Source organism: Fonsecaea erecta, assembly GCF_001651985.1.
Source record: "Fonsecaea erecta strain CBS 125763 chromosome Unknown Scaff1, whole genome shotgun sequence".
Lineage (NCBI taxonomy): Eukaryota > Fungi > Ascomycota > Eurotiomycetes > Chaetothyriales > Herpotrichiellaceae > Fonsecaea > Fonsecaea erecta.
In genome coordinates this window covers 2,646,998-2,661,534 of record NW_017387244.1, presented here as the reverse complement: position 1 = coordinate 2,661,534, position 14,537 = coordinate 2,646,998, and the positions used below count along the sequence as shown (strand labels likewise).

At 52.1% G+C, this 14,537-nt stretch overlaps 7 protein-coding genes across 7 annotated transcripts; 3 read left to right on the top strand and 4 right to left on the bottom strand.

Annotated features, from left to right (window-relative positions):
* Window positions 1–275: 275 nt before the first annotated feature.
* AYL99_00931 (hypothetical protein) lies at window positions 276–1,254 on the top strand (the record flags this gene model as incomplete). Its single annotated transcript, XM_018832447.1, has 3 exons — window positions 276–356; window positions 410–646; window positions 700–1,254. 3 exons carry the CDS (start codon window positions 276–278, stop codon window positions 1,252–1,254), a joined length of 873 nt encoding a protein of 290 aa, XP_018698326.1.
* A 33-nt stretch (window positions 1,255–1,287) lies between these two features.
* On the bottom strand, window positions 1,288–2,153 carry AYL99_00930 (chorismate mutase; the record flags this gene model as incomplete). Its single annotated transcript, XM_018832446.1, has 3 exons — window positions 1,288–1,293; window positions 1,344–2,025; window positions 2,083–2,153. 3 exons carry the CDS (start codon window positions 2,151–2,153, stop codon window positions 1,288–1,290), a joined length of 759 nt encoding a protein of 252 aa, XP_018698325.1.
* A 431-nt stretch (window positions 2,154–2,584) lies between these two features.
* AYL99_00929 (hypothetical protein) lies at window positions 2,585–4,716 on the top strand (the record flags this gene model as incomplete). Its single annotated transcript, XM_018832445.1, has 3 exons — window positions 2,585–2,677; window positions 2,729–4,372; window positions 4,429–4,716. 3 exons carry the CDS (start codon window positions 2,585–2,587, stop codon window positions 4,714–4,716), a joined length of 2,025 nt encoding a protein of 674 aa, XP_018698324.1.
* Window positions 4,717–7,216: 2,500 nt separating this feature from the next.
* AYL99_00928 (hypothetical protein) lies at window positions 7,217–8,284 on the bottom strand (the record flags this gene model as incomplete). The annotated part of the gene is made up of 1 exon (XM_018832444.1): window positions 7,217–8,284. One exon carries the CDS (start codon window positions 8,282–8,284, stop codon window positions 7,217–7,219), a length of 1,068 nt encoding a protein of 355 aa, XP_018698323.1.
* A 487-nt stretch (window positions 8,285–8,771) lies between these two features.
* AYL99_00927 (hypothetical protein) lies at window positions 8,772–9,407 on the top strand (the record flags this gene model as incomplete). Its single annotated transcript, XM_018832443.1, has 1 exon — window positions 8,772–9,407. The coding sequence occupies one exon, from the start codon at window positions 8,772–8,774 to the stop codon at window positions 9,405–9,407; it is 636 nt and encodes a 211-aa protein (XP_018698322.1).
* A 298-nt stretch (window positions 9,408–9,705) lies between these two features.
* AYL99_00926 (hypothetical protein) lies at window positions 9,706–11,916 on the bottom strand (the record flags this gene model as incomplete). The annotated part of the gene is made up of 2 exons (XM_018832442.1): window positions 9,706–11,275; window positions 11,336–11,916. The coding sequence occupies 2 exons, from the start codon at window positions 11,914–11,916 to the stop codon at window positions 9,706–9,708; spliced, it is 2,151 nt and encodes a 716-aa protein (XP_018698321.1).
* A 1,769-nt stretch (window positions 11,917–13,685) lies between these two features.
* Window positions 13,686–14,329, bottom strand: AYL99_00925 (hypothetical protein; the record flags this gene model as incomplete). Its single annotated transcript, XM_018832441.1, has 2 exons — window positions 13,686–14,219; window positions 14,276–14,329. 2 exons carry the CDS (start codon window positions 14,327–14,329, stop codon window positions 13,686–13,688), a joined length of 588 nt encoding a protein of 195 aa, XP_018698320.1.
* Between the last annotated feature and the right edge of the window lie 208 nt (window positions 14,330–14,537).

Below are 14,537 nucleotides of genomic sequence, written 5' to 3'. Positions count from 1 at the left end.
AGGAGAATTTGATACCGCAACGACGTTTCGGTGTGGAGGGCTACATACGGACTCGAACAATTGCGCGGAGAAATTTCTTTGAACCAAACATCCCAGGCATAAGCAGCACGGCCCATAACGGAAAGCCCTTGACCACGTATTGGCACCCCAAAGAGATCCCTCCGCCTAGTAACGCCGCCGGCATCCTGTCACATTTCCCTACACCCCAAATTTCGAGATCGAGTACTGGACCGAAATCAATCCTTCCACAGTCGGGGACCTGTCCTACGGCAAATATGAGCAAAAGGAAGCAGGAGACCGGCAAAGATGTCGTCAAGGACGACGTAGACATGGAAAATGACAGTGGCGACGACGAGGTTTGTCCGTCTCGCAATATATGATGCTGAATGGCTGCTGATTTTCTGCGGAGGATTTCGATGTCCTCGATGTCGACTTCGAGTGGTTCGACCCTCAGCCGGAGTATGATTTCCACGGAATCAAGACCTTGCTCCAGCAGCTATTTGATGTGGACGCTCAATCGTTTGATTTGTCTGCACTAACCGACCTGATATTGTCGCAACCTACATTGGGATCAACCGTCAAAGTGGATGGCAATGAGACCGACGCATACGCTTTTCTCTCCGTTTTGAATCTCCAAGAACACAAGGTCGGTTCTTCCTGGTAAACAAGTACCAGGCATACTTACTGATAGAAACATAGGACAAGCCGTTCATGGGCAAGATCGTGCAATATTTACTATCCAAAGCAAAGTCAAAACCCGCCCTTGCTCCCCTCGCGGAGCTTCTTTCCCAGGCCACGATTCCCCAAATCGGCCTGATCCTTACAGAGCGTCTGATCAATGTCCCGGCCGAAGTCGTCCCTCCCATGTACACAATGCTGTTGGAAGAGATGGAATGGGCTGTCCAGGATGGCGAACCATACAACTTCAGTCACTATCTCATCCTCTCCAAGACATACACAGAAGTTGCTTCGAAGCTCGACGCTGAGAATGACCCTCCGAAAAAGAAAAAGAAAGCAACCTCTGGTTCATTCGAGACATTGTACTTTCACCCGGAGGACGAGATCCTGCATCGACATGCCATCTGTCACAGCGGCTTTGATTATTCCACCAAACAGGATGAGGGACATTCAGACTCGAAACGAGCATTTCAAGAGCTGGGGATCAAACCGCAAGGTCATGCCATACTCATTGCTGGGGAGAAGTTCAAGGACGCAGTCCAGAATGTGGCCGAATACCTGAAGCCTCAGCCCTGAGCAGGCTGTCTGTTCTATTCCCACTGGGTCCCCTTAAGTCTCTGCATAAGATACTCCACCTCGACGACCTTGGTCAAAGGAATAACAACCTGAGCGTACATTTTGACCACCGCCTCGACGTTGATCTTTTCCTCTCCGCCGGCCCCGTTGGAGGTCACCGAGGGATCTTTGCCATAAGTCTTGGCTTTCAACCGCAGCCGCTCAAGGACCTGCTGCTCGACCTTTTCGTTAGTGATGGCAGCGTCGATACCCTCGCGGTCCTCGGCTTTAATGAGCTTGACGAAACGCTCCGTCTCCGCCTGGAACTTGCTCTCGGCCACAAATTTACCAAAATGTATTCGCCTGCTTAAGGCCTGCAAACAAGCGACATCACAAGTTGCGGCGCTACCGTAATTCTCTTTCGTCTCACCACGGTCTTCCCGCCCAAACTTTCTGCAAGCTTCCGGCAAGACTTCCTTGATATACTTCTCTTTGATGGTGTCATTAACATTCACATCGTTATCGTGGAGGATCTTGGGGTATGCTATGGCTTTGAGCATGGGCCGCTGCAAGACCTGGGGGAAGAAAGGATATTCGTCCGGAGCATCATATCGACGGATAAGAGAGTGTAAACGTTCGGTTTCGGAGAGAAGATAGTCGCAGAGAGAGATCTGCGCGGGTAAAGCTAGATTACTGGAGGGTATGGGTAGTGCGGCAGCGTCGTAAATGGTCGCATTGAGGGGAAACTGGACTCGTTCGATCAGGTGGAAAGTGATAGTGTCCTCAAGTCGGCTGTGCTCGAATCAGTAGCTGAGCTTTTCTCTGGAGATTGGGCAAAAAGCCACGAACATTAGTTGAAAGCGAATATTGGCCAAATCCAAAGCCTTTGAGGCATCTGACAGATCGATTGCGGTATCCATCTCCAAAAGTGGCATATGTTAAGATCGCGTGCTCGGTATGTCTAGGCCCGGCGTAAAACACGACCGGGGACCACTGCCAGAGAGACACCTCAGGGCAACGGGAAGATGGAAGAGTAGCTCGCAGCTATTTGAGAAGAGTCAGAGAGTAGGTGTCTCCCCGGTAAGCATCGCAGTATGCGATGATATCCGAAGTGGGCGAACGAGCAGTTTTGTGCTGGGGGAAAAATACGTCAGAGTTTCGCAGCTCCGACTTCGCGTCTCCGAGAAACCAAGCCGCAGCCAACCAACACCACTAGAGGACCTTCTCTCTGCATTCTACAATAGAGTCTTGAAGAGCTTCAGGATTTGGCCTGCCTCGCTGCGCTTTACTTCGCGTCTATTCCAACCTCGAAAAGTGCATTTCCCTCTGACGCCCAGGGCGTTCGAACTGCATGGCCGGATCGCGGCCACACAGTCGTACTCCTTCCCAGACTCGCAGGCCTGCTGGAGATGGGGAAGATTCTGTTCTCGGCGCGGTGCTTGACGTGAGAGACCCTCGCTATAGCTATGATCATACACTGACTTCTGGGGGATAGACGCGCCAGCTGGAAGCCTTTGGTCGAAAGGTGACAGCGACCGCGAGCCATCTCATGGGCGACAATTCTACCGCTCACTACCCTGCCGCCATGAACACTATCTCCCGGCAAATGCGACGCCCGGGCATTCAGAGAGCTGTGTTCTCCTTCTCCCAGCAGGCGCCTTCTGAGATAGTCAGAGCGAAACTCTCCACAAGTGAAATCGCCCATCGAGCCCTAACCTACATTTCCGAAGAACAACTGCAAAATATTCCCGAAGACGAAAATACCTACTCCTTATTCCAGGGATTTCAAGCATCTTTGCCTGAAGGTGAATCCGAACATCGAAAAGGTCATCGACGGCGGAGTTCCAAGCAGCACAGGCTTTTGGGTGCTGGGGATGTTGAAGAGGATGGCCCTCCGTCGATACAACACCTCAAGAAGAAGAGGAACACTGTCAACCACAGGTTGGAAATGATGGCCATACGGAAAAATATGTGCACCACTGAGATCCGAGACATTGACAACAAAATTGCCAACCTGCACAATATGCGCAAGCTTGCCGTCGAAAGATTGGCCGACCTCGAAAACGACGAGGCCGAGGTTGAGCATGAGCTGCTTGAACTTGACAACAAGATCGAAGAGATGCAGGAGGAGCTCGAGGAGCAAGGCGCAATGGACCAGTCGACCAGCACCCTCAATGCTCCCCGCGTAGCCACACCCGAATCTGAAGCAATGGATGCTTCTTTCATGTCCCAGTCCATCTACGAAAAACTACCCTCTTCTGCGTCCCCCAAGTCGAAACGCCGGCCAAAATATACTAAGAGAAGATCTATGCCGGTGTTGCACGAGCACCTTGAACCTGGTTCACACATCAAGACCGTTCCTGCACATAACGACTCGATAACCGCCATAGATTTTGACCAACCATTTGGGACAATGGTCACTGCAGCACTGGACGATACGGTCCGTGTGTGGGACCTCAATCTTGGCCGCTGCATGGGCTTTTTGGAAGGTCACACTGCGTCGGTTCGTTGTCTACAGGTTGAAGACAATATTGTGGCAACTGGAAGCCTTGATGCCACCATTCGACTGTGGGATCTGAGCCGTGCCAAGTACGAGCCATACGAACACAAAATCCTCGAAAACGGCGAGGATGACAAGGGCGATGACGACGACGGTCTCGGCTTTGGCAACGAAAACGAAGATGCCCCCCCTCCACCACCCCCTGATGCAATGGAAGAATGCCCGCTATTTGTACTCGAGGCCCACGTCGACGAAATCACTGCATTACACCTTCGTGGTGATATGCTGGTCTCTGGATCAGCGGACAAGACTTTACGGCAGTGGGACCTGGTAAAAGGCCGGTGTGTCCAGACGCTTGACGTATTGTGGGCAGCAGCTCAGGCCAGCTCAACGGTAAACAGTTCAGAAACACAGTGGCGTCCGACTGGAAGATCTGCAGATTCCAATGCCGACTTCGTTGGGGCTCTGCAATGTTTCGACGCAGCGCTGGCCTGCGGTACGGCCGACGGAATGGTCCGACTGTGGGATCTCAGAAGCGGACAGGTCCATAGGAGTCTGGTGGGCCATACAGGGCCAGTGACGTGCCTTCAATTTGACGATACCCATCTTGTTACGGGTAGCGTTGACAGGAGTATCAGAGTAAGTTTGCAAGTTTCAGCAATCGTTCCATTCGCTGGACTAACGGTGGACAACAGATATGGGACCTGCGCACAGGAACTATTTTTGATGCATATGCATACGATGCGCCCATCACGAGCATGATGTTTGATTCCCGACACATTGTCTGTGCGGCGGGTGAGGACGTCGTCAAGGTCTACGATAAGGCTGATGGCCGCCACTGGGATTGTGGTGTTGGCGCCAACACCAGCGTCGAAGATCGCATGGCCGGGACCAAAACAAGCATCGTTGATCGTGTCAGACTGAAAGATGGGTATTTGGTTGAGGGAAGGAAGAATGGAGAAGTTGGAGTCTGGAAGTGTTGATGCATAGTACAACTGAATCACACGACACTTAGAATCGATCATCAAGACTCGTGAGGTTTTGTTTGATATCTGATTTCCTATACTATCTAACACCTGTGATAGTCATGTACCGTCTTGTGCCGTCGAGCTCATCTGTATATCGAGATTCCAACTGGCCGCCGGTCGGCACAGGCTCGCCTCTGATATATGGCGAGGACTCTATATCTATGTACAAACATCAACAATGCATCTCTCCCGATCCAAATGACTCGATCCTTTCACAGAGGCCATCACTAACACCAGCGCCTCGCCCATCTGTCCAGGTTGGCGTCCTCTACTTTCTCAAAAGGCCACCCAATATCGGTATCCCACCAGAGGACTCCAGTGACCCACACCCAAGAGCTTCATCCATATATATCTTCCTGCAACGTCCGTTTGTCCATAATAGGTATACTTCCCCCGTAGCACTTCAAGTGCAAGCTTAATCCCCGCCCCAGTCATCCTACTGACTGATGTCCCGCAGGTCAAGGGAGACTTTCCTGTAGACAAGGAATGTCTTCCTCCTATCGGGTACTGTAACAGACGCTGGCGGCCTCCTACCACCTGTCCGCTGTGACGACGAGGTATATATACTTGAGCGCCGAGCCAGAAGTTGAGGTGACTCATTTCGAATTGGATAGCAATCCTTGAGGTGGTACGCAGGACATCGATATTCCGGGAGCAACCCTTGAGGTGGGCGCATCGCCCGACGGCACCCGGTATATGAAGCCGTAAGGTGTCTAGATGAACTCGACGTTCAACTCGGTGTATAGGGAGGCCACACTACCATCCGCCTGGATATGGGCAGCCGTTGGGCCTGGATCTCGTGGTCTTACATATCTGATTGACGACGTTCGACTCAATCAATGAGTGTCGTCCTGCGTCATGTACTTCAGTGCGAGCTCTTCCACCCTTGACACTCCCAAGGGGTGGCTGGTCCGCCCAACCAGGTCGACTATTGCGGCGCTCAGTCTCTCCAGAGCTCCCTGTTGTCAACAGGGCCAGGAGCATCTCCAAATACCCGTTCTGCCTGCCACGCTAAAGGCCCCTTCTTAAGCAGTTTGCTCGAGCTCAACCGCATACTAGATATCGCAGACTGGACGGGCTTAGTGTGTTCCAGGAAAGCATATTATAGCTGCAGACACTGATGCCAGCTCCCGTCCTGATGACTGTTGTTGCTGATAGTTGATTCTATGGTCCTGCTGGTCGAGAAAGCCAACAGTGTGTTCACCACCACATCCAAGATGGCGTTTAACCCGGTCCTCTTCAAGGTCCCTGAGAAGTGGACCTTTATAAGGTGCGCACCGGGCTCCTCGCTCATCTCCTCGTCGACATCTGTCTGAACAGACTACAACCCACCTGCCGCCACATTCGATGCGGCGTTCAACTTGACCTCCGACGAGATATTCGACATGGAAACCAAGCAGGCCCTAGCAAGCTTTTTTCTCTCTCCCGCGTGTGCTCACTGGCCCACGTGTCGAGTTTTGGCCTTGAGATTTAGGTTGAGCTCAACCCTGTCCAAACACGTGTGTTTGGAATTTTCGAGGCTGTGATGTCTTCAGCATAGCCCAGCGATGGTTTCTGGGACCACAACTGCCTTGGTAGGCGGTTGAGCACTGGGAAGCTAAGAGGATGGCAGGAGGGGAAGCTGTTGATAATGTAACATAGTAAAATAGTAGGTAGCTAGAAGATCGAGTGTATAACTTGAGGAAGACTGAGTGCTTGTGGGAGTGTTTTAATTATATGATAATGGTGAACGAGGAAATGGAACCGGAAGATGTCTCTGGTTTATGTCCTTTAGAACCGGTTGCCGGACGCCATCAGTCCCACTACAAACAGTAAAGAATGAAATCCACCGTAAATACGAACCATATTTATGTACGTATGTTTGACCTATCCTTAAGGTAGGCAACGAAGGCGGCTCCGGTCGATATTATCCACCTGAGGCACTATTGTTGCAAAGCTTGACCCATATGTTATCCTACTGAGATATCTGGTGGTTCGCCTCAATACAAAGCATCATTCCCACAAAAGGAAATTCAGGGTTCGTCGCTGGACAGGCAGGAAAAGAGAAACCCGACCAGGACTAGTTTGACAGAGATTAATCCGCAGTGTTTGATCCTCACATAGTTTAGAGGACCGACCTCAAGCAGGTGGGGTACATAATGACAAACGTGTCCCTAGTGATGGGAATCCGCAGTAATACTTCAGAATCAAATTTCTTTACGAGGACCTTTGGGACCAGCAATACGTTGTTGTCTATACGGTGTGCTGTAATTACTATTAAATGGAAACCAATAAGGCCGGGTTGCCATTACTCTACCATGGTCTACTTTACCGGATTAGGTTAGCGGTGGGTCTTACCATCAAGGTGTAAGGCTGGACATGAAAAGGAGGTGGAGCTGTGGTATTGTGTATTTGCCGCACGTATCCTCTCTCTCTCCTGTTCACTGCCCTATCCTCAATAATCCATCTGGAGGTATCATAGGTATCTCCATAACGTCTCTTTCAGGTTGCTGTATTGAAAAGGGTGACGCACCACCACGTCGTCCAGTAACTGCACCAGCTGTTGTTCGCGCCTGGTGCTCACGAGCCCCTCTTCTGACCTGTCGGAACATTCTGCTTTTCGTCGTGCCAGCCTGATTGCTCGAATCTTTGCAGCGTCGTTCTCGACTTCCCACCGAAAGAGGTATTCGGCACTGTCTCTGGTGCACGTAGTGTAATATTCCCCTGTTAACGAGGGGCGGCCCCAGAGGATGGCTCGTAAGGCCACAGGGAAGGCGCGCTCGATCGAGGAGGAGTGTTTGCCGTCGACCTGATCTGTGTCTAACCCCATATCCTCGTCTTCACCTCCCTTTTCCTCCTCGTCCTCATAGTTCAGCGCGTTATGCTGCCCACTCTCCGTGCCTCGGATTCCTCCACCCCCCCTGCTCTCCTTCAGATCGCCTTTTTTAAAATGTCCGGTATAATCTGAGTTATATCCGGAGTCTCGGAACATGTGCCCCCGTTCACCGTCGTCTCCGTCCTCCCACATCTTCAAATCCGCCGCTGGGATCCGCCACAGACACCGATAGTGACAGCTCAACAACCCTCGGGAGCTCGTCGGCCAGAATTCAACTCTCATTTCTCCACGGCGTCCTTCTTGCAGCGAAGTCTTCTCAAAAACCAAATTCCGGGGGTGAACTGTCTCAAGAAACTGTCTCCCCTCGTCTGAGAGTGTCGAACGGGCGATATCGCCCTGATAGTATAAAATGTAATACCATGACGTGGTCTCCATATCGTACACCTTATGGAGGAAGCTGTGCAACCCGACTTTAGAGAAGGTGGAAATCCATCCTTCCAACGAGAATCTCTCGTGGTTGGGAAGGGTGGCCGTTGGAGTGCAATTGTGGCACACTGTTGGTGCAAGTGCTGGCGTTGAGACAAATTTCAGCCCATTTGGTTGGTGCTTTGTCCTCGCCAGTACCGTTGGACCAGATGGTTCTGGGTTGGAGAAAGAGGAGGAAGCCACGGTGGAATCAGACCAGGTGGCTTCGAGGAAGGAGGCCATATTGAGAGATGATGCCTACAGTGCTGTGTCTCACAAGGAAGATCGGTATCTGCTCGACCTGTATAGGTGTGGAATGCATAGTAGACAGACCCTGATGATTTTTTCTCTAGAATATAAGTTTATCCCTTTTCTATGGTGCGAGGACCTGTAGTACGAGGACCTATACTTGCCCTCCTCAATCTGTGGAGGACGCACTTTCTACTCTCAACTTTATCGTTGAGGACCTCCAGCTTCTTATTCGACTATGTCTACTGATGATAGCCTAGTGAAGATTCGAAGAAAATACAACACACTAACCGGTGAATATCGTTAGAGACAGAGACTGCCTCAGTATCTTCTTGCACCTGAGATATACCTGACGAACTCCTTCTGCACAACGAAACCATACAGTATTCTACAATAAATCATCAACAACCTCAGCCTACCTCTCCCACGTCTCGCCACCACCTTCCCCCCCAACACTTCCTTAGAGTGGCCCCTTTTCAACATGGACGGCTGTAGCAACATGCCCTCGCGGACCGCGGCAGAAGAAGAAGCCGGCCAAAACCTCTGCGAGTTCTGGGCCAGAGCGTGGCAAGAGCACGATGCCGCCCTGGCTCTCCAACAGATGCGAAACGGCACACTGTGGTTGTCGTCCACTCACATTCCACCAACCAACGGCCTTTCCTGCAGGCGTGGAGTGCCTGCAGCTGAGGCGGCGGCGCTGGATCGGGCGCTCCCCTCAACTGAAGACACCGAGAGCGAGCCTGAGAACTCGGTTTCAAGGGCTTCCTCGTGTCAAGGACTGACCTTCCAGAGGGCCGCCGAGGGTCTGCACCCAACGCCCTGCCCGACAAATGCGTTGAAATTGACTGAGGAGGCGAAGCGAAGAGTCCAGGACACGATCCTGTACTCGCCGGCATACAAGGCTGGTAGAGGTAACAAAGGGGTGCCTCATCCCAGAGCTGCACAAAAGACGGTGGGTGCCGCAGGCCACAGAACCACTCGAGAGGCCGCTGCTTCCGATGTCGATGCGAGGGGCAGAGTGGCAAAGGCGCCTACGCGCGGGACAACGGTTGCAATGAACCTGAAGCGCTCCAACGGGCTGAAATCGGCTCGAATCCAGTCACTCCTGAAGGGTTGAGGAGCCGGAAGCAGCAAAAGTCAACAAGATGTCCGCCTTTCATGAAACTAGAATAGTGGGTGCGACGGTTGCGATGTATATCACCTGCTAGGTCCTATACTGCATTGTAAACAAGTTAAACATTCATCAGCCAAGCTTCCCCCGGAAGTTCCTCTTCGAGTGTGTGGGTGTTGAGATACGTTGGCTGCCCTTCACGTACCCACGTTTCGGCTCAGACATCTATCGCCATTACAGGTGTCCCTCCTCTGCCATAGCCAGGTCAAAGGACATTCAGAGTATTCTCTACAGCGCTCAACCACTACCACGAGAACGACTCCTCCACCAACCTGACATTGAGATGCTTTTTCCTCTTTGCAATCTCACACACCGCGATCCTCACATCGTCCGCCATCCCGTCCGGCCCACTGACCACAACCGCGCAACTGTTCCCGGCGATAGGAGAATCCAGCTCTCGCTCCAGCTCCTCGCGCACATTCATGCGCTTACCCACGAAAATCTGCTTCTCCACTCCGTCTAGCTGGTCGGCCATGGCTTCGCTGAGCGAGGGAGTACGCATCCCCCACAGAAGTTTGGTTCGTCCTGGATGGCCACGCAGGAGTGGGAGGACTGTGGTAATTCCAACTCCGCCGGCAACGCAGATCACAGTTGGATAGTCTAAGAGGTCAGTGTGCTGGTGCTGCTGCCCGTACCCGGACTCGACGAGCACCGGAATTCTGGATTTCGAGCGCAGGACCGAGGTGAGACCCCCGCGTGTACGGAGCAAGAAAGTCATGGCCAATTCTGGTGGTTGGCGCTGGTGGTCATCATCAGCGTCTCCATCGCTAGAGTGATCCGAGCTGACGGCGTCAGCAGCGGCGAAGATAATATCCTTCTCAACGTCGGCCATCATGCGTTTGACGCCTGTCTTGGGCGCGGATGGCTTCGGAGTGTAGAGCATAGTTGAAGCCACAGAAAACGGGTGGTTCTCCCACACCCGCCAGGTCAACGTGGGGAAGTACAGGTAGGCATGGCCATGGCCGCCGACGCCTTTGATATCGACGCGGATATAGTCTTGGTCGATAATGGTGATCCTGGCATATCGGAGACCAGCGCGGGCAAACCGGCCTATTCGGAGGAGTCGATCGAACACCCAGACGGCAATGGCGACGTAGATCCAAACTTCGTATCCCCACTGGTGATCGAAACGGTCGTAGATGTGCAGGTAGCATCCCACCACCACCAAGACAGAGATTGCAATGTGCCATAGGAGGAAGGCCTCGTATAGCATACGTCGAAGTGGCAGGATCGACGTCGGCAGCAATATCGACATGCCGATGGTTGCAATGGCTCCCCAGTACCAGTATGGAAGTTTGCTTTCGCTCGAATGGTCACCATCCACATTGTAGATGTAAAGGTAGATCAGAGAATGGATAATGGCCTGCAGACTAGCAATCCCCGCGACGTAGCGGTGCAGCAGGATGAATGTGTCGTGACTCCAGTTCGTCAGCCACAGCAGGACGTTGTTTCGGCCAGCGTATAAGATGAGCAGTGGTATGTTGGCAAAACTGAGCACTCCGGTTCGGTTGGTCACATAGGTCAAAATCTCTCGGTCTCGATCATCGGGCCACCAGCTATTTGGCTGCCTTGAAGAGTATCCCGTAGCACAGAGAAGGATGTTGAGAATTGTCAGATATGCGATGAACAAGGCCTGTCCTCGGGTAGGCATGTTTGTTAATCCCCAGAAGATCGGCACCTTGTGGTGATGACCGATGGCAGGAGGGTCGACGATCCATGCGTTGAAGAGAGTTACCCACCGGCCTGGAAAGGGGAGGAAACGGAGGAGTGAGAAGCCGACGGGGACGACAACTCCAGAAAGGAACACGACAAGCCTGCAGTCAAGCGTCAGAGGCATAAGTTTTGGTCATGAAGAGTCTTTGGTCGCAGCTCACCCATAACGCTCGTGCAGGATCTCGATATGCTCGAATATCTTGTCGGCGTTCCAGTTAGGTTGATAGTCTTCGACAGATACCAACATTGTCCTGTTCAGAGGATCGCCCGCCATCAGGGTTTCCTTTGGCACGGTGGTCACCTTGGCCAATGCCTCTGCGTAAGATTCCTTTGGATCAGGTTGTACCGCAGCACTCCCAACGACATTCATCGCCCACCATTTTTCGATCTGCCAGTCCTTGAGTTCGTGTTCGCGGGCGTCCTGTGGACAGCGTTGGCTGATGCAGAGTGCAAGCGACTGGAGGAAGGCATCGTCGGTGGCATAGCACTGAGGCATGGTAGTGAAGCCGCCATCACCACTCATGTCCATACCGCTCATGTCTTCCACCTCCGTGGCCTCGGAGCAATTAAGTTTGCTCCCAGACAAAACATTACGGCATGCCGTGCAACAGTACGGGAAGTACATGTTGATACCGTAGCCGATCAGACCGTGGCCAGCACGACCTGAGGATGTCATGCATTGTGCTGGAAGAAACAGAGCACTGGTGAACAGCAGCGCCACACAGCGAGAGAGGAGGTTCATACTGACTTCGAGAAGCACAGACCTGGGAGATTTTTCGACGGACTTACCCGTGGTCACATAGAGCAACTTTATACCTTGGAGAACTGTGCAACTGTCTGAAGGAGACCATGCATTGGGACACTCAAAGGGTCCAACTCACTCACCGAAAGGGTCAATCGAACCCAGAAAAGTCGACGGCCAGACTCGCGAAGAAGAGCACATGCCAAAGGGAAAGACTCTTGCCCATGTTGTAAAGGGCCAAGACGTGCTTGACGGGTGACTGAGAAACTTGCTCAACCCAGTGCATCTATCAACCGTCCCGAGACTTGTTGCTTGGCATCCCGCCATTCGGTTCCTCTTGGAGCGGTAAAGGCCCATCTTGACAAAGTCTTTCCTGACGCTGTTGAGGACGGAGGAGGTCACCGGAGCAGAAGAAGCTTGAAGGATGAATTGTAAGCAATGCTGGCTTGAAGAAGGAGAAACGAGGTCTAAGTGCCCAAAGTGGCCTAGCGCAGGAGAGATGCCTCAGAAGCCATAACGACATCACACAATGGCAACACACATGCAGCTACAACATATCTCTTATTAGTATTCTCGTTCGGACTTACGAGGTATCTCGACATTGAAATTACAACTAAAGCAGGTAATTGGGACCCTGTCACCCGTCTCTATCCACGCAGAGGAACACGAGGATTCCCAGGATCCCCACCATCCTCCAATCACAGAATCCCCATATCACAAACAGCAGCCCCGTTCAAGCTCGCGCAAGACCCAGTTGCGCAAGTTTCGAGAAGGCACTAATGTACCCCGGCGGCCACCTGGATACTCAGATCAAGCACGATCAACCCAATCACACCATGACACATTTCAGGGGTTGACCCAACTATTGCCAGGCCCAGCGAATGCAGGCGATGTAGTTTATCCATACCTCTCTAGGCACTGGCTCTATCAACATCTGACGGGTTCGCTTCGCCAGGAGGACCAGGATAGCTCACCTCATATTTTCCTTCTCAGGACTGGCGTGGATGGCAAAGCCCAATCACAATACTGCTTGATATATCAACAAGAAGTGATACTGAGCAAGTATTCCCTTTCCATCGAGACCACGTCGGGGAAAAGCGACCAAGTCATGCTGCCAAAGATGCGAAGTCCTCAGGGCTCAGGCATTGAGCACATATCTTCTAATGGCCCGCTCCCGAAGGTTTCGTGCTCGGCACCATCTACAATGGTGATTTAGCCCACTTGCTACCAGGTGGCCTACGCTCCCCATGTCTCATTCATTTTCGTGTATGAGCAACAAAATCAAAGGGCAGCGGATATGGAATCTTTTAATGTCATCATTGCCCAAATTTTTTTACTCTTTCTGACGACCCTATCAGATCGCGAAGACGAGAGAGGACATTGCGAACTCTTTCCCTCAGACAATTTCAACACAAACTCACTGCCTCGCCCGAGTTGCTCTCACTACCGTATATTTGATGCTTTCTGACCGCTAGCCTTTCCCTTTCTCAGACATCGGGCAATGCCACGAGGTCATTACCAACACCGAAAATCATGCTATGTGGGCTACGGTGTTGGAAGGGCGAGTAGAGCTTACTGGCTGCAGACCTTCTTGTGCAACCACAACATCTCGAGGTCTTGTATAGGCAGCGGCAACCCTTCTTTGTTCACAATATCTCGACCTGACCTAATCTTGCAGGACAGTAATTTTGTGGCATGCCACATAAAACTCGACAATCCCACTGACAGCACACAATCGACCAACACCAGTCCCACCGGATTCCGCCGTATCAAGCCTTCGACTTTCCCTTCCAGTCATACGCAAGAGTAACGTTCAACGTCTCATCTTCCTTCTTCACATGGATCTTCCTAGTCTTATACCGTTGGCCCTTGATCGTGGTAAATCCCCAGATCTGTTCCGCGGTCCAGCCTCGTTCCTCGTTCATGACCCAATTCTGGACGAATCCCTCCCCATTCGGGCCAACTTTCTCGTGCAGCCAACCCTCGGTCAGATAGGGATCGAGGGGCCCTCCGTTTCCACTCTCACATGTCTTGGGGTCGGCGATCCAGCGGTTGCGGCTCTTCAAGATGCCGAAAATGTGATCCTCATGAATGGTCTCACTCCAGTCCAGGATGCGCAGTTCACTGGTGCCCTGGATGCCGCCCGTGGCAGTCTGGTCCAAATCGATATGTGTGATCCCCTTGTCGTCAATATATTCCTTGACGGACAAGGTCACTGTGGCGAGCAGAATGACTTTGCGTTTCAGCCAGGGGACACCCTGGAACGCTAGCATTGGGTCGGGATCATCGGCTACGCCACGGTTCTAGATGCAGTCAAACCAAAAGTACCGACGAAAGTCTTGAAATGATCCATACGTACCAGGACCCATTTTCCGGACAGGGCTGCAAGGTTGACTTCGGGTGGTGCTGCCATATCGAGAGTGCTGATTTGATTGAGAAAGGGAAAGGAGAAGAAGGCTGAGCGAGATGAAGAGTTCTGAGTCCGGTCTTTATACACACACAGAGGCTCGTCCAGCTTCGCGCGAAACCACTAACTAGCCACCAAAAGTCCAACGCAACCGCCGTATTGCAGTAGGGCGTCTACTGTCCTTCAGCTGCAAAGGCGAGCCCAACCTTGCGAC